The sequence below is a fragment of the Panthera uncia genome (assembly GCF_023721935.1).
Source record: "Panthera uncia isolate 11264 chromosome D3 unlocalized genomic scaffold, Puncia_PCG_1.0 HiC_scaffold_8, whole genome shotgun sequence".
In the NCBI taxonomy this organism is placed as follows: Eukaryota; Metazoa; Chordata; class Mammalia; order Carnivora; family Felidae; genus Panthera; species Panthera uncia.
The window spans coordinates 74327000-74349156 of NW_026057586.1; the positions used below are offsets into that span (position 1 = coordinate 74327000).

Here is a 22157-nt window from a genome sequence, read left to right on the forward strand (position 1 = left end):
GTAACTGGTTAGAGGTTGGGCGCTAACTTGGGTCACAGAAGAGAATTTGGTCCCGGAATTGCCGGCCCACCCCCTCCCTGTTTAGAACACCCCCAAGTGTGGTCCCCACCAAGATGGACCTTCTCTCTCGCTTCCGGCCGACTGTTCGTTCCCCATAATTATTTAGCACATGACTCCAGAAGACCCCCGAAATCATTTTGTTACACCACATTCCATTCTATAAGGACTGTTCGTTTCAATTAGCCGTCAGAGGCCTGAGGCAGAGACGCTCGGCCCTGCTCGGATACATCACCACCTTTGTTTGAAATTGGATTTAAGGCAGCCGGGGCGTGGGGGGTGGAGTGGGGGGATAAATATTTTATCATTTCTTCCTCCCCGATGTTCTGCCGGTTCTCATTTCCATGTTTCTCCCCCTGCACGGCAGCAGATTGCCGACTATAAATTTGAAGGGAAATAGTAAACGTGCGAACATGATAAATAAACATGTTGCTTTTGCGGGGACGGATATTATCATCCAGATTTATGGCTCTCCTCGCCTGCCCGTTTTATTGCATTTGGGGAAAAGCCGAGCGAGGTTTCCGTGTTCCATTGATCAACTATCTGCCCTTCGCCCTCGTCACCCCCCACCCCCCGAGTCACTGAAATATCAACCTGGACCGGGGACACAATTTCTCTCCCAGGAAGTGAATGCATCTTGACAGGTGTTTTCTTTGGGGACAGATATTTATAGCTGCAACCACGACTGCACCGCTGGGCACTATTGTCTACACCCGCCTCTTCCTCAGTTCTCAAAAATTGAACATATTTTTGTTCTCCTGGTGGGAAAAAGTGGCAAATCAATGATTTAAATCTCCGTTCCTCTGTTTCTCTCTTTCTGCCTCTTTCTCTGCCTCTCCCTAGTCTCCCCCTCTCCGTCTTCCACCTTCTGGACGGTCTCTGGATCATTCCCAGGTTCGAATCCCAGCGTTGCCCCCGATTTTTGTGTCACCCGAGCAAATGACTGACCTTCTCTGAGCCTCTCACCCTCGGGGCCACCACGCCTTTTCTCTGGTGTTCCATTGGTGTCACCAATTTACAGGGAGAAATTCGGGAATTATTTCTATGCCTGTCTCCACCTTCCCTCCCCGGTCTCACCCAACTCGCTTGGGGACGAGGGGCTACGTCAGCTTGCCTTCTTTTCTCCCTCCCGCACCTGCTCCTCCGCCCCATGTTCTCCGTCTGTCACCGGACCTGCACCCGGGACCTGCCCCGGCAGAACCTTGGTGGCCCCTTTGCCTTCTTGGCTGCTGCCTCTCCCCACTTCTAGTCTGTCACCAAGTCCTGCGGATTCCTCCTTGTGCCTCTCTCTGCACCCCTCCCCAGCCCTCCACCTCTAGTTTTGAGTATCCCCAAAGTGACAGGCATTGAGGGGGTCTGGACCACAGTCCCGTCTCAAGAGGATCACTCCAGCGGGGTCTCTGCCCCGCCCCCCTCTCCCGGCTTGCCGCGCCCCACCCCCACCCCGTACTCACTGTAACAGCTAAGGGACACCCCGTGGAACCCAGGCCTGCAGTTCTGTTGCTAAGGAAACCACTTCCTTGGTTACCGGCCTGGGTAGCGCGTTGCCTCACTGTGTCTGCCTCCAGCAGCGTGGCCCCCTCTCTCCCCGGGAAGATGAGGAGGCGGCAGGAGAGGACAGCAGGGGTGGGGGGTGGTGAGCAAGAGACAGGCAGAGAGACAGAGATCGAGAGATGGAGAGATGCTTGCACAGAGCAGAAATCAAGAAGGCGCTCCGGACGAAACGGAGGCGAGGGGAGGGGAAGGGCGGTGAGGGCAAGACAAAAGAAGTTTAATGAGCAGCTGGAGGAAATAAAAGCACAAAGAGGAAAATGGAGCGCCGGAGGGCATGTAAAGACAAATAGCCAGAAAGAAATCGATGCGAGAGCGATGGGGTCTGGGGCTCCCCTGGGGCTCCCCGTGGGCCCTGCCCCCCAGCATCCCCTCGGCCTCCCCATCCTTCTCCCCCTCCCACATTGTGCCCCAGAAGCACGTTTGCAGCCACCTCCTGGGTTACTGGAAAATTCGGGAAATCCCAGCCGTCAGCAGACGCCGGGTGCTGCCTGGTCTCTAGAGGTGACAGCAGGATGAGCCAGGGGTCCTGGCTTCCGGGCTGGGCATGCCCACTGCGCTGGGCATCCACTGGAACCCCCAGCTTTCCTTCCTCCGATGCGCTGGTGCCGTCACTCTGGATGTGGAGAGGGACTTTTCGGGGAAGGCCCTGACTGGCCAGTTTCTGCCATCACCTCTGTGGGACGTGGGCCAGTTCTGGCTAGTGACTGGGCATCAGCACGCAACGCCCCAGTCCACTGGGGTTGAGAATACCCTCCTGGGGTCAGTCACAAGCCACCTAGGGACTTTCCTTCTTTGCCCCATCCCCCTCCTTAAAAGCTTTCCGATTACTTACAAGTATCTGCTGGGTACTTGGTAAAATGTAAACTGCGGGGACCAGGATTTTTGTCTTTTTTGTCCCTTTTTAAGCCTCTAGAAGCTAGAGGAGTGCCTGGCCCACCGTAGATGCCCAGTAAAATATTTGTTGAAGAAACGAGGGAATGAATGAATGTTGCCTTGGTTCCTTCTGGGTCTGACCTACAGATTTGATTCAAGAGGACTGCTGAAGTGTGATACAAATGGGCAGAAATTGGCCAGAGAGGAGGTTGCCTAACTGGCCATCTTGCCCCGGCCTAAAGGGGTGGGAAACCCCCTTGCCCCCTGCCCTGCAGTGACTTGTGGTGGGAGAATATGGCAGAGAGTCTGTGAGATCTGAGGAGGAGAGTCCAGGAAAGCGTGGGGCTGCAGGTTCCATGGCTTCCCTCCCTTCTGGTCAGGGAGGAACAGATCATAGAAAGGGGAAAGGAGATTGGCATATGGCTTCAGGGCTCAGCTTGGGACCAGAGTCAAGGCTCTGTCTGAGGTCAGATGAGGGCCCAGCCAGCGTTCAAGGTCAGGGCCCAGAGTGACCAAGCAAAAGACCCACCCAGGACTAGGCCTGGGGCTCAGTCTGTGGTCACAATCAAAGCAGTGGGCAGATTCAGGCTCGGTCTGGATGTAACATCAGCATCCATTTTGGAGCCGGGCCAGGGTTTAGCCTATGACCCAGGTGAAGTGCTGTCGGTGACTTGGGTCAAGACTCCGTGGACACTTATACCACACCCTCCCTCCCTCTCTCTCTCTCTCTCTCACACTCACACACACACACACACACACACACGCCCATTTGTGAAATCGCCTTACACAACACTCCATGACAAGGTAGAATACTCAACAAAACTCGCTTTTTAATGACGGTGTTGACCTGAGGAATCTTCGGACTGAGGCTTGTGGCCTGAGTGGCCACCAGCAGAGCTGGCCCAGGTCTTGGACCAAGAGTCACCCCAGAGAGCGCTGATCTCTAAGTGGGAGGGGAGGCCACGCCCTCGACTGCTTCTCAAAAGACTAGAAATTAGCCTGGGTGGGGGGTGGGGGAAGAAACATGGTATAAAATACATTCAGGGCCCCCTGGCTGGGCCCTGCGGTGGCCCGAATCCCACAGCTGAGGGAATCAGGGAAGAGAAACACAGGCTCAATCCCTAAGCCCTTCTCTTCGAGTGCCAAGGGGCAGAACGTATTAGTTCTATTCCTCTTAAAAAAATATATCTCTTTACACGCTCCTTCTCCCTAGTCTCTTGGGTATTTGGGAACGAGCATTTTTACCTGTCCCCCGAGCCTTCGAAGGGGCTGACTGGGGGGGCTGCTCCAGACAGAATAGCAAAGATCTGTGACCTATGGCTTTTGCATCTACGTGGTAGGGAATGAGACAGGTGCACGGGTATGGGCTGGATGTGAAGCCATTGGTATCCGAGGCGGGGGAAGATGGGTCCTGAATCGATGCTTTCAAAGACAGATAATTAGCAACCCAGGTCCTTGAGAATCCTTTGGTTTGAGGTCTTAATCACCAAGGGGGCAGTGCTTGTATGGAAATGAAGAACCATTCCCATTCTGAGGGAGGCCAACCCCATTGGACTATGACCAAGGGGAGGTCAATGGGCTGAGAAGGTTGTAGGGTCATGGTCCCACCTGATTTGGAGCACTTTGCTCTCTCATCTGGATAGCAAAGGACCCACTGGTAGGGGTCAGAGGGCAGTGTAGGATCAATGTGTTGGGCGCCACAACCGAGAGCTGTGTTACTCAAGATTCTGCATGTGGCCATCCTGGTGGGGTGACTGTTGGCGCCTGAGAACCCCCAGAAGGGAGATCAAAGATCCCAAGGTCACCTTCTGGCTACAGCAGGGGAAGAAAAGGGCAGAATTCCGGCCCTAGAGGTGGCCAACCAACCCGATGGCTTCTCAGGAGCACTGTGGCAAGAGGTGGGCTCATGACAACAGCGGCCCCACGCGGTGGTGCCCGTTAACGTCCTGTGAGCATCATGGCCTCCGCACCCCACCCGGGCTGTCTGAGACCCTTCTTCAAACAGAAGCGGCCTGGATAAGCGTTGGTGCCTGTGATTCCGGGGGTGGAGGGAGGCCGTGAATGTTCAGCCCAGAAGGGAAGAGAGTCTGGGGCCACTTTCTCCTGCTACAGTCCCTTCCACTCTGGCATCGAGGTCCTTGACATCTGCAGTGGGACACCCATGTCCTGGGGCCACCGTGAGCCCTCCCCCCACAGGTGGGGCCCAGAGTGGCGGGGGGGGGGCCAGGGGCAGAGGAGACAGAAAAGGGTCCACGTGGCTAGAACGTCTCCAAACCAGGGGCCCCCTGCGCCTCCAAGGGTGGGGAGCGCCCAGTCTCTTCCCTCGAGCCTTCTTGGTCATGCAGGAACGTCACTGAAGGCCGACAGCGGCCAAGGGGATTGTCCCCAAGCCAGAGAGAGAGGACAGATGGGTTGGGGTGGGGGGGGGCGTCCCCAGGAGTCTCGAGACCCCCGCTCGGGCGGGACTCCCGGCCCCTTCCCTGCCTGATGCATCATCTGGGGTAGTAGTCGTCGGGAACGCCGGTGAGGTTCCTCCCCTTCAGGGCCGCGTCCACCATCTTGATGTAGGCAGAGATGACCTTCTGCATGTCGGCCGTGTAGGGGTCGTACTCGAGCTTCCGGAGCCCCGAGCGCTTGAAGTTGCCATCCTTCTGGCTCTCCACGCACAGCAGCCGGTCCTCCCTGACGGCCACGCCCAGCAGGCTGACCATGCGGCCCAGCTGGACGAACAGGTCCCGCTTCAGGTCCTCGAAGTGCACCACCAGCACCTTCTTGCCGAACTTGAGCCAGTCCAGCGTGTGAGTGGCCCACCACGGGGCGTAGTTCCGCACAAACTCCGGCCACTCTGGAGAGAGGAGGCAGGGCCGGGTCAGGGGGAGGAGGGGCTCTGGGGACAAGGGTCAGGTGGCAGCGGACGCAGTGACTGACAGCGACACCCTTACCCAGTCCTTCGGATCCCCAAACTGGCCTGATTCCTGCCCCCTTCGTGCCGCCACTTCTGCCTGGAAGGTTCGTCACCTTGTCTTTGGTGTTATCCCCACCACTTGTTGGGTGCTCACTGTAGGCCCGGCACAGACTTATCCATAAATACGTGTATTTACTGTACCTTCTATATGCATTTGTATTCACGTACAATAAGCGTATGAATAGAGCTACTCATTCACTTATTCCTCACGATTCTGTGCGACAGGTACGCTCGTTTTCATTAAACAGGAAAAAAAAAAAAAAGGCACAGAGAGGTTAAGTCAGGTGCCCTTGGACACACAGCTAATCATCGGTAGAGCCAGGATGGGACACCAGTCTGGCTTCAAAGTCTAGGCTTTTCACCATCAAGTTACCCTGTGTAGTAGCAATTCTCCTCTTTGGTAACGGTTATCTACTCCCAGGTCCTACGATAGTAGGACCTTTGTATACGCAAGCGGATTAAAGCATAGGAGGTTTTGAGCATGGGGCCTCAGGCCCAGGAAGTGCTCAATAGATGTTGACTCAATACTCTTCCTGTCATTATCCTGAGATGAGATCTTGTCTTCCCTGGCTCTCCTGGCTCTAGGCTCTACAACCCCCTTTGAACCCCCCGCGTATGTGGTCTCTGATGGACTGGGCTGGGGGTAGAGTTGAAGTCAGATGCTCTATATCGTCATCTTTGCCTTCGTGTTGTTTCTCTACTTTTTATCATCATACACTATGTTTTGTTTTGTGGTGTGTTACCTGGCCATAGGAAAATGGCAGGGTGGATTGTCACCAGCAACGGGAAGGTGTTTGGGGATGGTCTGACTCGAAAGGCAGGCTACAGGAGAATGTGAGTGACGGCTTGGGGAAACCCTAGAGAGGACCTCAAAGAGACACCAGCCAGTCCTGGAGCTGTTGAAACTGACAGAACGAGAATCTGGGTAACTGTGGAAGGAGATCACAGAGGATGCTGGGAAGGCAGAAGGGGATTCCAAACCCCCACTAGGACAATCAGAGGGGGCAGGCGCCCCAAAACACTGAAGCCAGACCCTCTGCTGCTCACAGAAGCACCACCGCCCTGCCCCCTCCAGAGGGATTTGTTTATTGAACGACAGTCTGGTGAGTTTTCCAAGCTGGGTTGGGGGAGCCCAACTGGTTCTTAATAACTAAATCCTCAACCTTTGCTGGGTGATGGGTGCCCATGATCTCATTTAATCCTAAAAACTACCCTGCAAGGAAAGGGCTACTGTTCACTTGTACCACCAGTGAGGAAACTGAGGCTCAGAGAGGGTAAGTGACTGGCCCGAGGTCACACAGCCCCAGGCAGCACCCTCCAGACCAGGCCTGTCTGATCCCAGGTCCTAATCCTTCCCAGGCACCAGGAGCCTCACCCCCACTGCCTTACACCCAGCAGGGGCTCAATAAATGCTTGTTGAACTAAATTGAAATTCCCAACCGCCAAACTGTGACGTGATAAAGGGCTCCTCTTTCTTTGCAGAACACATCAAGACCTGTGGAGAGGCTCCGGCTCTCCCAGTGGCCCCCCCGGAACACCACCGCTGCTTGGGAAATCTGGATCCTGGTGACAAGGATATATTTTATCCTGACGATAAATTATTTACAACGTATCTGGCTAATTGGGCCCACACTGTTGTAATGGGTTAAGACCAGATGTATGAGTGATTAAAAGAACATATAGCATGTGTATAGTTTTTTGTGTTTTTTTTTCTTTTTAAGAATCTCTCCACTCCTGAGTCACCTCACGGCGTCCCGGATGGTTCAGGACACCTGCTGCTCTGATGGCAGAGGCCCAGGTGGACGGAGATGGTACTCAGTCACCTAGTAACACGCAGATCGGATTTCTAGGCTTGGCCGCTTCTGACCATCTCAAATATTTGCTGGAGGGGGTGCTGCATGGTGGTCGTCGAGGAGAAGGAAGGACCCGCCTGCACGGTGGTCAGAGTCCTGCAAATGGGGCTCCTGGCCTTCAATGCAGGCGGGCGGAGACAGCATGGCATCCTTGGAGATCACCGGGGGATGGGACCGTATGTTGCCTGAGCACCTACTATGTGTCGGCCACCTCCCCTTTTCCCAAGAAGCCTGGAGAGTGAGACTTGGGCCCATTTTACACACAGGAAAAAGGAGGCTCAGAGACACGAAGCCAGTGGCTCAAGGCCACACAGTAATCACCCAAGACAGGATTTGAACCCTGACTGAGCCCGGTGCCTGCCCTCCTAGGAAACCCTTTGGGATCAGCTCCTAGTTTACCACGACTCACTTCACCTTCGGCTGTTGTTCTACGACTCGGGGTCTGTTCACGGACAACTTGGGAGTCAGACGGACAGCGTTCGCAACCCCTTTCCTCCCTAGAGTAGCTGAGGGGCTCGGTCGGTCTCCCGGTGGCTCAGTTTACCCATCGGCAGAACAACTGCGCAAAGACCTCCGTCCTGGGCGTGCTGGGCAGAGGGAATGGAGTAAGCACAGCAAAGACCCTGGCACCCGGCCTGGGATCCAGCAGGTGCTCCGTAAGTGCTGGCTACAGTCACGATCATCCTTGATGCTGGTGCCCCGGCGTCACTGAGGTGCCCCAGGTGCCCCACCTGTCGCATCAGAGCTTCCGGGCAACACCCGAGCTGCCTCAGCAACAGCTGTGTGCCTACCCCAAAGATGGCCATCCTGGCTGTTCCTAACCCACTTCATCAGAAAGAAGGATAAAAGGTGAAGACAGAAGCCCCGATTAGCACAGGATTCCCGGTAACTGATCGCTGCCTTCAAAGCGGGTACTAAAGGCAAGCCGAGCCACGGACCGTTGGTCACCAGTGCTGGTTCCACCGGAACGGTCCCACACGTGCGCCTGGCAGGGCCCCTCGGGCCCCTCTTTGCTCCCTCTTGTCGAGAAGAACCGGGGCCTGATTAATAGCTTAACTGCACTTAATTCCCCACGGAATCATCAAACACAGTCTGTTTCATTAGATCAGGACGATTCACCTTGTGTAATCATATCACATAAAACTTTGCTTTGGACCCACTCCAGGGAGATTGTAAAATTAATGTTATGGAACCCAAAATGGGGGGGGGGGGGGGGGAGGGTTGCAAGGGCCTTGACCCAGCTCTAAAGGGGAAGGGGGCAGAGGCAGGGTGGGACAGATGTGCTCAGCAGCTAGGGGAGCTCTGCTCTTAGGGAGGTGACCGTCACCTGCTAGGGGAGGGCATTCTAAGCCAGGCGTTCTCAAACTTGCAAGTGCCTAGGAAGCTTCCCAGAGAATCTGGTTAAAATGCAGATTCCCATTCAGGGACCCTGGCAGGGGGTGGGGGAGGGCTGAGATGTGCTTTTTGAGAAAAGCTTTTTAGAAGCTTCCAGGTGATGGACACCACTGATCCACAGGCCACACTCTGAGCTGCAAGGTTTTTATGAAGGCAGTGGTTCTCACGTTGGGGCATCAATGTGTATCAAACATCTGGAGGGATGGGTAAGACCCAGATTTGCCAGGCGCCCGCCCGGAATGTGACTCCGCAGGTCTGTGGTGGGGACCGCAGAATGTTTTTCTAACCAGTTCCCAAGTGATACTGATGTTGCTGATGCAGGGACCCTAAAAGCAAGGGTCTCAAGTCCCTCCAAGGGCCAGGCATTAAAGCAGAGAGAGAAATGGTTCTTTGGGGGAAGGCTCTCAGAGCACTTAAGACAAGGGTCAGGCCTGCCTGGGAGGTGATGCAGTGGAGAAGTCCCCGGCTCCCATCCTGGACTCAGCTTGGGACCCCAGGCCCCCAACAGGAGATAGATTTGCTGGAATCTCTTCTCTCCCATCCCCTGCAGCCTCGTGGTTGGGCCTGTCCTGACACCTCCCTTATCTTTGGTTTTCAAGCTCCCAGCTGCCTTGATCAGGAAAGAGGCAAGGGGCTCCTGGGAACTGGAACTGTCTGAATCTGAGACCAGGCGCTAAACCAGGAAAGAAGCAGTGAACTCATCAGGAGGTCAGAGACCCCTCAAGGTAAGAGAGCCCGGTAGCTAACGCCTGGGGTTGAACCCCAGCTCTGCCAAACCCTGGGGCCTTGGCCAGTGAGGTGAATAAGCCTTCCTGGGAAGGTTTCCTCGCGTGTGCAATGGAATGCCACCTTGACCACAAAAGCCTTTCTTCCCTCTTCCGGGAATTAGAAGGGTTAAATGCCACGAAGCATGCAAAGTGCCTGGCCCCATGCGAGCCTCCCAAGTGAGTCCCCTCCCTTGTCCCTGGGGACATCGGGATACCTGGGAGCCAGAGAGCTGGATTCTACTCCTGCCCTAACGACCTTGGCAGGTCCCTGCCTCTCTCTGGGCCTCAGTTTCCCCATTAATAAATAGACAATCAGTGGTTCTCAGTCCTGCCTGTATCCTGGACGCTTTAAAAAATACCGATGCCTGGGATCCGCCACAGCAATGGTCCGGGTGCTGTCTGGGCACTGGGACTTCCCCACACTCCTCCAGGGATGTTGACGTGCAGTGGGGGCTGGGGACCCCTGGGCTTGGTCAGCCCCAGGTCCTTTCCAGCTGGACCAGCAAAGTCTGTGCTCAGGACAGGCCCTCTGTCCTGGGCGCCTGCAGACTTCTCAGCCTGGCCCCGAGTGGTGTTCATTTTCGATTGTTCTGTAAGTAAATCGGAGGACCTCTCGGGGAACAAGGGCACAAATGTCCCCGCCTACGCTCCCACCCTCTGGGGGGGAGGGGGGGTGGTGAGGCAAGGAAAGGCGCAGAGGAACCCCTTGACTGAACTGGGAAGCCAGGGCACGGTTGGCCAGACAGGCACAAGAGTCTTAATGAACGAGGTCACTGCTGCGGGTGTAACTGCCGGATTGCTCAGTGCACACCATCCCGTCAAGTTCCGGTCCTCTCTGGGGAGGGGCCAGGGCTGGAGAGCAGTTTTGGGGAGTCGGGGGGGGGGGGATGTGGAAAGCACCCCTCAGTGTTGAGGCTGGAGCAGGCTGGGTAAGGTGGAGAGAGCTCACATTTACAGAGCACCTACTGGCCTGCGAACCCCACCGTTCCACCGACGTTTTGCCCCATCCGTTACCACTGTGGTGGTGAAGGGCCGGGGCTCAGGAGCAAGACTTTCTGGGGTCAAACCCCAGCTCTCCTGCATCCTGGAGAAGCCTCTTCACCTCCCTGAGCTTAGCTTGTCCCAGCTGTAAAAGCAGGGTTAAACGAATGGGGTTTCAAGACTCTCGTTACCGCGATGGCGATGCGGGTGGAAGCAGCTGATTCTGAGAGCCAGAGGGATTAAAGATACTCAAGAGGACAGAGCTTGGGTCTGACGGTAAAGCTCTCTCCATTATCGTGGGCCACCTCCCTGTGAGACATTCATCCACACAGCTGTCATCTAAGTACCAGAGGTGAATGTCAAAGGCAGATCATATTAAGATTCACTGCTCGGGGGGGTCAACGCGGTCACCTCCCAGCTGTGTGACCGGGCGCAGGTCACTTAACCTCTTGGAGCCTCACAACCCAGAGTTGTTAGGGGTGGTTCACCGCAGTGCTGCTCTGCGAGTCCTTAGGAGCTCATAAGTGACCTCATGGCCACCAGCCACCGACCCGGGGCTGAATTCAGGTCTCCTGATTCCCAGGGGAAAGGGCTCCTGAAACGGTTTCAATCCATCCCATATCAATCATGTGAGGGTTTCTATCTCCATAAGGAGTCACACTTACAGAATGGTTTTAAAGGGTTAAATTCTTAGAGCCTCACGATGATTACCCCCGTTTTATAGATGGGACAAACTTAAGTCCAGGGGAGGGAAGTGGCGGAGATGGGCATTGAACCCAGGGAGTTGCTCCTGGGCCCAAGCCGAGGCCCTTGCCCGCTGCCCTAGGGCATCACACTGGCTCTCAGCAGGGGACGCTGGGGGCGGGGGGAACGCGGGGGGCCTGCCCGGATCCCTCGCGGCAGACAGCACCGGCTGCTCACCCCAACCTGCCGCACCCCCGCCTCGCACCCCCCTCCCCCCGTACCTTTGCCCTTCCAGTGGGCATGTGCAGCGAAGCCGATGTGGCCGCCGTACTTGCGATTGAACTCTGCCATGAGCGCCTTGTAGGGGTTACGGATGAGCAGGATGGCGGCATCGAAGGCCTCGATCTCCTTCTGGCCGCTCTCGTGCGTCTTGATGCAGATGGTCCTGCCGCTGCGCCAGTGGTCCCGCTCACCTTTGAACCCTTCCCACGGGCAGGGGAGGGGGGTACAGGGCTGTGAGCGGGGGAGGCGAGGAGTCCCACCACACCCTGCCCACCCAGGCCGCCTCTGTTATCCTCCCACGTTCATTCACGCTCCCATTCCTTTCCTCCTGTATTTACTGAGCACCTACTACGTGCCAGGCATTGTGCTGGGAGGTGGGGATAGACTCTGCAAAAAGACCCATGCGTCTTGCTGTCGTTGGGAGCCAGATTCTGTAAACCGTGACCGAAATAAACGTAACGAACCACAGCGCTGCCGAAGAGGCATGGGATGCTCGCTGAGGCACGACAAGAGGCACCTGACGGTGACACACTGGGGGAGCCCTCTTTGGGTGGACTCCCCATCCCCAGGCATGGCCGGTGAGTCGCTTTGGCCGCTGGAATGAGGACAGAAGCGGGTCTCTGTCAAAGCCCCCAGGTGCCCCACATGCTTGTTTACTCTTGTATGCTCCTCCATCACTGCGAGAGGGACGTGCACTAGCAGGCTGTTGGTCCCAGATGGTGAGAGACTCAGGGAACAGACACGGATATAACCCACGGTCTGGAGCTGCACAGCCCAGCCCGCCTAGCCAAGATCGAGGACCTAGTCAGGCGGCATCCGGCAAAGTTTCCTGGAGGAAGAGGTGCTTAGGCTGACATGTGAAAGCCAAGGAGGAATCTACTAGCCCGACAGAGGAAGGGAAAGGTGGTGGGAACAGCGGATGCAAAGGCCCGGGGGTGGGTCGGAAGGAAGGTGCCACATGAGTGACTGCTGAGAGCAGAAAGAGGGGAGTGTAAAGCCAGACAGGACGGTAGGGGTTGTGACCAAGAGTTCAGCACGAGACCCCAAACATTAGGCAGCCCTTAAAAGGATTTAAGCAAAAGAGAAAGGGACATGATCAGATTTTCATTTCAAAAAATGGGGATGGGGCGCCTGGGTGGCTCAGCTGATGAAGCCTCTGACTCTTGATTTCAGCTCGGGTCACGATCTCGAAGTCTGCGAGTTCGACAGAGATGGGCGCCTGAAGGTACGGAGCCTGCTCGAGAGTCTCTCTCCCTCTTGCTACCCCTCCCCTGCTTTCTCTTAAAATAAACTTGGGGGGGAAAAAAGCTGGGGAAATGGAAGAGATTTTATAGATGAGGAAACAGGCAGAGAGAGAGATCAAAGAACGTGCTTTGGCTATACAGGCAGCGAGAGGCAGGGTCAACATTCAAACCCAACTCATCCAGGCTCCTGAGACCGAGTTCTCCAAGTCGCTTAGATGGCATCTCGCAAGCCGCGTAGAAATGGTATCGTACCGGCACCTTCAGGATACCGGCTGTGTTTCCAAACTCAATGTTATTTCTTTGGCCTCTGTGTCCTCATCCATAAAATGGCACCATGCACCTTTTCTTTCACAGGGTTGCTGTGAGAAACCACTGAGGCACACAGTTGTACGTGTTTCGATAAACAGCAGCTCAAAGAGAACAAGTCTAGGGGCGAAGCCACGGACTGAGGAGCCACCCTGCCTCCTCAAACCTCAGAGTTCATTTTTTTCTCTCCTGGCCCGCGCACGAAGGTTTCTGAGGCTCTGCCTTTGGCTTTTAAGGTGGATTAAGATGAGGCCGGCATGGGACCTACTTCTGTTCCTGGAGATCAGGCTTCAGAAAGGTCTGCCCCCCCCCCCTCCCCCCCGGGGTCACAAGGTAACAACGCCAGGAATGGAATGTCATGTCCTGAGCCAGATTCCGTCCTGGGACTTGCCCAGTGAAGCTGTAGGAATTAGTCCAGCCTTGCAAATCGGCGCTGGCCCGTGCCCACAAGGAAACATGAACCCACAGCCTTTGAGGCCCACGGGCAGCACAGTGTCATGGGCCACTGAGGAATGGGGTCTGGGAGCTCGAGCACGAGCCCGGGACACAGGATTTCACGGCGTGCAGTTACACATAGCATCGGTAAAGCCCCTCATGACGCGGACGAGGGGCTACCCGACTATGATTTCATTCTCTCTCTGCCAAAATCTATGTCACCACCAGCACAGCAACAGAAACACAGACGCAGGGGTTGCACAAGAGCGCATACAGGTTCTCAGAGAAGAAAAACTACAACGTGGCAGAGGGCTGAGACTAGTTTAAATCAGCCCCCGGGGGTTGCTGGGACCCTCAGTCACATTTCACTTTGCTACGGGATGGAGTCAACCTCGCACAATATTTGTCAAGATACAAAAAAACTAAACACCAGAGAAGACCTGCTTTGGTCTTGGGTTGCCTGAGAAGTTAGGCTGCAGGGTACCCTGGAAAAGTAGGGAGGTGGAGAAAATTCCACTTAGCACAGTGCCTCCCAGAGAGAGGAGTTCTGCGTCTAGGAAGGCGCCTTTGAGAAGCCACATGGGATCCGCATGCCTGAGGACCTAGCTCAGCTGTCCGCCAGGGAGGGACCTGTAGGTAATGACAGAGCAATCACGGGTGCAAGCCCGGGGCCAGAGCGGAATTGCGGAACTCTATCACCAGGGGGCGCCCTCTGGCGCCCTGTGGGACACATGACCCAGCAACTCCACTGCATCAGTGTGAAATACTATTAGAGTTGTGGGTACATTTTGCAGTGAAGGAAACTGAGGCACAGAGAAGGGCTCCACCCACAATCCTGCAGGCCCCGGAGTTTACTGGGGCAGGAAAGACCTACTCCTGGCTCTGGACACGGACACCCTGGAGGCTGGCAGTCCTCCAGGGATGATGGGGTTTATTTTGAGGCACTTCTCAGAAAACTGGTCCTGTGTCAGCAGGGCCAAGAGGCTGCCTCCCCAATGCCCTGCCCCACCTGTGGGCCCCCAGGGGCAGAGAAGGGCCCTGCCCAATCTGGGCAGTCACCCAGCTCCTCCCACCTCTGGGTTCTGACAGGCCACAGAGCGGGAGCCTGCACTTGGGGCTGTGGGGTCCCTGAGATAGGAAGGGGGACAGAAGCGGGGGGCAGAGAAGAAGGAGAGAGAAACAGACATCAAAATAAGGAGACAAAGATCAGAGGGAGACAAAGACCAAGCAAGAGAAGGACACAGAGAAAATCATAGTTTGCAAATGGCCAACCTCCCTGGGTAAGAGGAAGAGAAGGCAGAACTCAAGGGGTATAGACATGTGGATTCTGGGTGGGGAGAATCCATCTACCAGTCAGTCAGTCATTCTCTCCCTCCATCCCTCTTCTATTCAACAGTCCCTCGCGGGGGCAGACTGTTACTAGGATGAAGGAAGATGAGGTTGCCAAGAAAGTGAAGGACAGAGAAAATTCCAGGCAGCCCATCAGAAGTGGGAGGGCCCTGGGGGTCCCCCACCCCACACGAGTTTGTTCCAGAGGAGGAAATCGAAGGTTCAAGGGGCAGGGGACAGACCCCCCAGTTATCCAGCTAGTTAGAGGCAGGGAGGAAGGAGGAAACTCCAAAAGTTGCCAACCAGCAAGAGTCCGTGGAGGCTCCATTCGTCATACAGAAACCACCCGCTCTGGGCCCATCCCTTCTAATCAACGTCCTCTTAAATGTCCCTTCCACTGTGCCCTTCTCCCCACCACTGTCTCTGCAGCCGAAACGTCCCATCCAAACTCTGTGGCCAGAGAGCTATTTCACACGTGCACATCTTAGCACAGACCCCCCTGCCCTAGAACCCCTCTTCACCCCACTCCCTGCATGAGCCTGCAGCCCCAGGATAATGTGCACTGTCCTCAGAGGGCTTGCACGGGCTTTGCCTGTCCGGTCCCGGCTGCCCTTCCTGTGCCCCACCCCCCCGGCCCTCCCCCCTTCCAGCACCACCAGACTATTTGATTCACCAATCACACGGTCTCCTCTTCCGGCTGTTCCTCACATGTCCGCCCACCCCCGTGGCTTCTGCCCGGGGCCTCCCTCCTCTCCTTTCAGGTGAGTCCTGTCCACCTTCTGCACATACAACCCCCACCCAAGACTGAATCACAAACTCTGCAAGCACGCATCCCAGAGCCGGGCCCATAATGATCAGCATTATTAACAGTGACATGACATTTACAACAATAAGGGCCCCGCTACAAGGAAGGAGAGCGCTGGATACAAGGGAGAAAAGCAGGAAGACGGGAAGTCGGCCAGAGACGCTGCAAAGGGGGATGTGACCCACAGCTTGGGGAGCAGGTTTCCAGGCAGAAGAGCTAGGAAGGGGGTGGGGCCCGAGGTCCCAGGGAGAGGAAACCCGCGTGCAAATGGCTGGTGTGTTTTCCACCTGCGAACTCATCATACCTGGGGTTGGATGTGTGAAAGGGGCAGCAGACTGGCCCCCCAGTGGGGGCAAATCCCCCCCCCCCCCCCCCCCCACTCCAGGACCCTCCAGCTCTGAGGACTTCCTTATGCTGTGGTGGTGGCAGGAACGTGGGGTTAGTAGAACCGACTGATGCTATGGGGGGGGGGGGGTCCTCTATGCCCCTGCCCCCCACTGCCAGCCCCCAACTCCCAGGGCCAACTCACTGTTCCCTGCAAGGGCTCAGGACACAGGAAGCATTTTGAAGCCCCTCACGAAAGGGGAGCTGCTCAAAAAGCTTCAGCTGCCCCTCTCGGAGGGACCTAAGGAAACGTGCACACGGTGTGAGCCTGAGGACCGGCCAGGGAGGGTGTATGTTCTCCCTCTCTCTCTTTTCCTTTTTAAAATTTTAATACATACCTCGCCCCCCTAATTACCAACTCTTGATATTCCCCCAAGACTCGAGTGTAAAATACACGGTATTTTAAGTTTCTTTACTTATTTTGAGAGAGAGAGAATGAGAGAACAAATGGGGGGGGCAGGGGGGGGACAGAGGATGTGAAGTGGGGTCTATGCTGACAGCAGACAGACCGAGGTGGGGCTTGAACTCATGAACCGACCTGAGCCGAAGTTGGATGCTTAACCGACTGAGCCACCCAAGTGCCCCTAAAATACACAGTATTTTTTGAATGCTGTGGGTCCAGAGGTGAGAATACTGGGCTCCCGGTCTAGGAGCCAGGGGCCTCACTCGGTGCCTGAATCACCTGGAGAGGTTTTAAAAAACTGACACCCTGTTCCCCTCGTAGGATCCTGATGGAAATGGTCTCAGGTGCAGCCTGGGCATCAAGACTTGAAATGCTCCCCGGGTGATTCTCATGTGTCGTCAGAGGCCAAGCCCTTTCCTTTGCCTAATAGTTGACTGTCCCAGTTACAGGTCGCTTAAAAAATAATGTATACTTTACAACATAGCCTCACACACACGGTCTCCTTCTACTTGTTTCAAAACCGCTAGGAGTTCAGTGTGGACATCCCTACAGTATAAATGAGGAGACTGAGGCTCAGAGAGGCAAAGAAATGTTGCCCAAGGTCTTGTACCTGGTAAGAGTTCGGTCTGAAAATTCAATCCCCTGACTCCATTTTAAGATTGTTTCCTGTGGTCCAAAGTTAGGTTGAATTAGACCAGAGGTGGTAAATACCTGGCAGGTGGCCACACTGTTCCCCCTCCTACACCGTCAACAGACATCAATACTAGATTAAGGCACTTTGGTTTCTGAAAGAGAACAGAACCTCAGAATCCTTCTTAACACACGGATTCACTGGAATGGACGCATGAGGTGATACCACTTTGCATCCCTGGACTAAATGCTCCTGAAGGACCCTCCTATCCGTAACGTTCTAGAATTCCAGAAATAGGCTTGCTGCTGCAGCCACAGGAAGGTTAGAATGTGAGTCAGCCACGGGATGCTTTCGGAGTCGGCTTCCCCCCTGCCGCTCCCCAGGGCAAACCGGAGAGAGTCCCGTCTGTCCCTGGGTTCCTCCCAGCAGCTCCCATAAAGGCAGCTCAACTTAGTGGTTAGGAGCAGAGATACCGTTGAAAGCCAGGCCTGGGTTCAAATCCTGGTATAAGCAAGCGAGACACCCAGTTTGGAGCCTCATACGTATTAAGTGCTCAATAAATGATCACTTACGCCAAAACTAAAGCCTGATCGATATACAGAAAGTCGGGATTCTAAGGCCGACCCCCTACCTGCTGCTAAGCCCATCCTTCAACCCGTCCCTTGTCATCCTTCTTGTCTTTCTTTCCTCCTGCTTCTTACCCTCAGACAGATGCCCCCTGGCTCTCCTGGAGCTGGGATGGAAGGATGGCTCTCTGTCAACACCAAGCTGCGTCCGGCCAGTGCCCGGACCATAGTATTCACAGCCTCCATTTACTGAACACTTACTCTGTGCTAAGCCTGTTACACATACCAACTCACTAACCTTCACAATGACCTCACCAAGTACATACTGTTAGCTCTGATTTGCGCACGATGACACAGGCCCAGAGAGGCACAGAAGCTGGTTCAAAGTCACACAGCCAGGAAGTGGTCTTCATCTGGTTTACAGACATAAAGACCCACAGCCAAGGGCTGCCCCACATACGTCCCCTGATATTCCCCCGGCCATGTCTGGGAGGGGGCTTCACGCCCATGGGTATTTCATCCAAGACATTCAGTTCCCCAGTGCGAACCCCCAGGGCTTTCTTGCCTATGACGGAGAGGTAAGGATGTGGGCTCTGAAATGCAGACAAGACGCCTGACCAACAGCAGGTGCTCCATAGGCACCCCCAGAACAAACCTAGTTTTGTACCTCTGTATACAGCACAGGACTGCTGGTCAGTAAAGGTCTGTGGTGAGGAACCTGCACCTAGTAGGTGCTCAAGGAGTGTTTGTGGCGACCTCAACGGAGGGAAGGTACCACATGCGCGCAGTAGGTGCCTGATGGCACAGAAGCTGCTCAGGCGATGTCGGTGGGCTCTAAGCGAAGGGAGGGGGGGCCAAGCGCACAGTAGGTCTTGGCGAACGTGCCCGGGTGAGTGGAGTGGCGCACAGTAGGTGCTCAGGAAGGGTATTCCCATGCCCTCCCGGTGGGTCCTCTCTGCTCCCCTCTGCCTCCTCACCTTTGTTGTAGAGAGAGCCGTCAAAATAGTAGCTGCCCGTATAGAAGCCAGTGGCCAGCTCGATGAGGTGGCGAGCCCACGTGTTGCCAGCGCCTGGGAAGCTGGCCAGAGCGATGAGCTGCTTGGACTTGGCTGGGAGGAACCTTCTGTCCATGCAGCGGTTGTCTGCAAAAGGCAGGGCATGGTCAGGGGCGGACAGCGCCCGTCCGGAAGGGACCAGGGCCTTGAGCCCCATCCCGGCCCGCTTCCCAGCCATACGACCCAGTGCACAAGACAGAACTCCTTCCGGGCCTGCCTCCCCATCTTTAAAAGGAGAAAATGGTTCCTCATCACAGGATTGACGTGAGGGTTACATCAGCTCATGGATGAAAAGGGTTGATCACATAGCAGGGATTCAATGAACATCAGCTACAAGGAAGCGTCTTCTCTCCTGCCTCAGTTTCCCCCCGGAACAGCGAGTCGCTCTCTCACACCGCCCCCAACTCCACCGTCCTTTCCTCTAGATGCAAACCCTCATACGGCATCCACCTGCATGGGATCCAGTCCAAGGTTCTGATCTCGGCCTCCAAGTCCCGGGTGGCCTGGCTCCTTCGTCCTCCGGGGCTCATCCCACCCCCCACCCCCGCCTGCCGGCCCTTGGGGTCTCCGCACTTCCTATCTGTGCCCTGCTCCTTCCTGACTCGGCACCTTGGGTGGGAGCCTTCGCTGCCCTCCCACCTGCCTTTGCCAGGCAGACTGCTGCTTTCCTTCCACTCCGCTGAATCAGCACCGCCTGCCTTCCCTACTCCCTGGGCTATCATTCTCGAACACTGTCCGTCTCCCCCATATGGCTCATCTCAACTGTTACTCGAACGACTATTTGTTTAGTTGGAGACCCTGCCTACATTGCTTTCTGCTGCCTCCCCAGCACTTTCCGTATCATTTGGCATAGAGCAGGGACGATACCAGTGTCTTAAACGGATGGATGGACAGACACATAGATGGGCAGGTAGAAGGACGGATATCACGGCGGATGGATGGGTAACAATATTTACTTTGCAGGCATCTTGTACGGGCTGACATGATACATGTAATATGTTAACGCGCCAAAGTGCTCGGAGGGGGTAGTTGGTTTTTTTTAGCCTTCAGCTTCCTCATCTGTACATGGGTTGGGGCAGGTGGGTACCATTCTGATCCTCTGGCTTTCCAGAGTCCTCCCAATGCTCCTGTTGTCAGAGCCTCAACACCTCCCACTGCAGCCCGCCCCGGAGCTGAGAAGGCACCGCGGTGGTTTCTTTTGGCCCCTACGGATGTAAGGGAAGCTGAGGGAAGGCCAGCACAGGGGACTCTGCAGTGGAAGGGGAGAGGAGAGAATCCTAGAGTTGGGGCTCCAGCCCTGCTCTGCACTCTGGGCCAACGACCTCAATCCTCAGTTCGGGTTGTGGACAACCCCCTCTCCCCTGCCCGAGCTCACCACACTGCTCCACATCCTACTCCTACCCTCTCATCCTTCCCTCCCACTCCTGGGGAGGGGCAGAGAGAGAGAGAGAGAGAGAGACCCAAGGAGGCTCCTCACCCAGGACTAAGCCCAATGTGGGCCTCCATCCCACGACCACGAAGTCATGACCGGAGCCAAAATCAAGAATCAGACACCCAACCGACTGAGCCACCCAGGTGCCCCCAGATCACTCCAGGATTAAACACTTCTGTTTCGAGGAGCCACTCCCTGTCCTCACCCCGTTTCCACCCCACTGCTGGCAGACTTGTCCACACTCTCCAATCCACTTCCTCCTACTGTTCCCAGCAGCGCCATTCCGGGCTCCAACCCACTGCTGCAGGGAGCCTGTCCCGCCCGAGGCACCAGTGACCGCCCCCGGCTCAGCATCTGATACCGCCCTCCATCCCGTCCTTCCCAGAATTCCTCCCGAGGTTCCACATGGTCTTTCCTGTTCTGCCAGACCTGCCATTACTGAAATCTATGAGCCACACTGATGTCTCGTAACGGCCCCTCGAGGGAAAAGTTTGAAGTCCTGAACTGAAATTCCAATTCCTCCAGCGACTTGCTGGGTGGCCTGGGGAAAATGATGGATCTGAGCCTCAGTTTCCTCACCAATAAAATGGGACTATTGACAACCATGGTGTCCTCGGGCGGGTCAAATGAGGGCGTGTGCCGTTAGCACAGGGCTCTCCCACATAGGGGTGCCAATCAACTGTGGCTCCTACTACTAGTCAGAGGGCCGGTTCCCCTCCCCCACTGCCCAGGTTGAATCTGTGCAGAGCACAGCCGACTTTGGAAAAGAAGAATCCGGTCTTTGTTGAAGCCAAGAAGGTATCTGGGAATGGTTTTCGTGGAAACATACTGCAAAACAGCCTAGGTGTATAACTTTCCGGAGCATGGGAAGGTCTTCTATTTTGTTTTAATAAACATTTATTCATTTTTGAGAGACAGCGTGAGCTGGAGAGGGGCACCGAGGATCCGAAGTGGCCTCTGCACCAACAGCAGTGAGCCAAACGCGGGGCTCGAACCCACAAACTGTGAAATCGTGACCCAAGCTGAGGTCACAGGCTCAAGTGACTGAGCCACCCAGGCGGCCCAGGTCTTGCGTTTTGAAAGGGGCGTGAATTATCCACTTGTCACTGAATAGCCCATTTAAAATGTGTGCATTCTACGCTATGCAAAGGTCACTTCAAAAACCGTAAGCAAATACTGAATTAAAATTAAGGATACGGACCCTGAAGTGTCACAGTGTTTGCAACTGAACAGCTGACCCTCAAACAGCATGGGTTTGACCTGTGAAGGTCCACTTACCTGCAGATTTTTTAATAAACACAATAGGCTACCATAAATGTGTTTTCCTGAAGATTTTCTTAACGCTTTTTTTTCTCTAGCGTATTTACTGTGACACAGCATACGATACATGGAGCATTGAGGGTTGCAATCAAGAGCAAGCCGTTGGTAGTTAAGTTTTGGGGGGAGTCAGAAGTGACATGTGGATTTTCGGCTGTGCAGGGTGTCAGCACCACCCCAACCCCTGACTTGTTCAAGGGTCAACCGGACCTTGAAATGCATGACGAAGGCAAGGACCAAGGATGGCGAAATGGGAGGTGGAGGATAAATGTAACAGAATGTTGACAAATGTGAAATCTATGGGACACATTATGGGTGTTTACGGTAGGATTCCATTTTTTTTTTTTTTTTTTAAATTTCCTGGAGGTTGGACATTTTTCCATCATAAAATGCGGGGAGGGAGGAAAAAAAAAATCTGGCCCCTCAATTTCTCCAGAAAACGGAATGCTCCATTCAAATACCTGAGTGGGAGGCCAAGACCCTCCCTGAGGCATAAAGGCTGTTGTTTTCAGCCCTAAAAAGAAAGTTTGTTTGGTGCTTAAGCTCCGTCAATCAAACAAATGCTGGAGGCAATACTGTAGAGAACTCTGGAATCAGACGGACCTGGGCTTTAGTCTAGGGCTGGTAAGGGGGAGCTGTGTGATACTGAACGAGTCTCTTCCCCTCTCTGAGCCTGTTTCCTTACCTGTAAAATGCGGCTAGTCACCTTACAGGATTAAATGGATAAGATGTGTGAAGTATTTCCAATATATGCTGAGAAGCTGTGGTTAAGAGTGGAGCCTCAGGGGGCGCCCGGGTGGCTGTCGGTTAAGCGTCTGACTTCGGCTCAGGTCATGATC

The 22157-nt window shown here is 54.9% G+C and overlaps 1 protein-coding gene across 1 annotated transcript in view; it reads right to left on the minus strand.

Annotated features, from left to right (window-relative positions):
* Positions 1–3294: 3294 nt before the first annotated feature.
* Positions 3295–22157, minus strand: part of WSCD2 (WSC domain containing 2) — a 54210-nt gene continuing 35347 nt past the window's right edge. Inside the window, exons 6-8 of the mRNA XM_049619200.1 lie at positions 18492–18656; positions 11411–11611; positions 3295–5329 (exon numbers count right to left, since the gene is read on the minus strand). Coding sequence (XP_049475157.1) covers positions 4977–5329; positions 11411–11611; positions 18492–18656 — 719 coding nt within the window. The 3' untranslated portion in view covers positions 3295–4976. The remainder of the gene's footprint in view (positions 5330–11410; positions 11612–18491; positions 18657–22157) is intronic.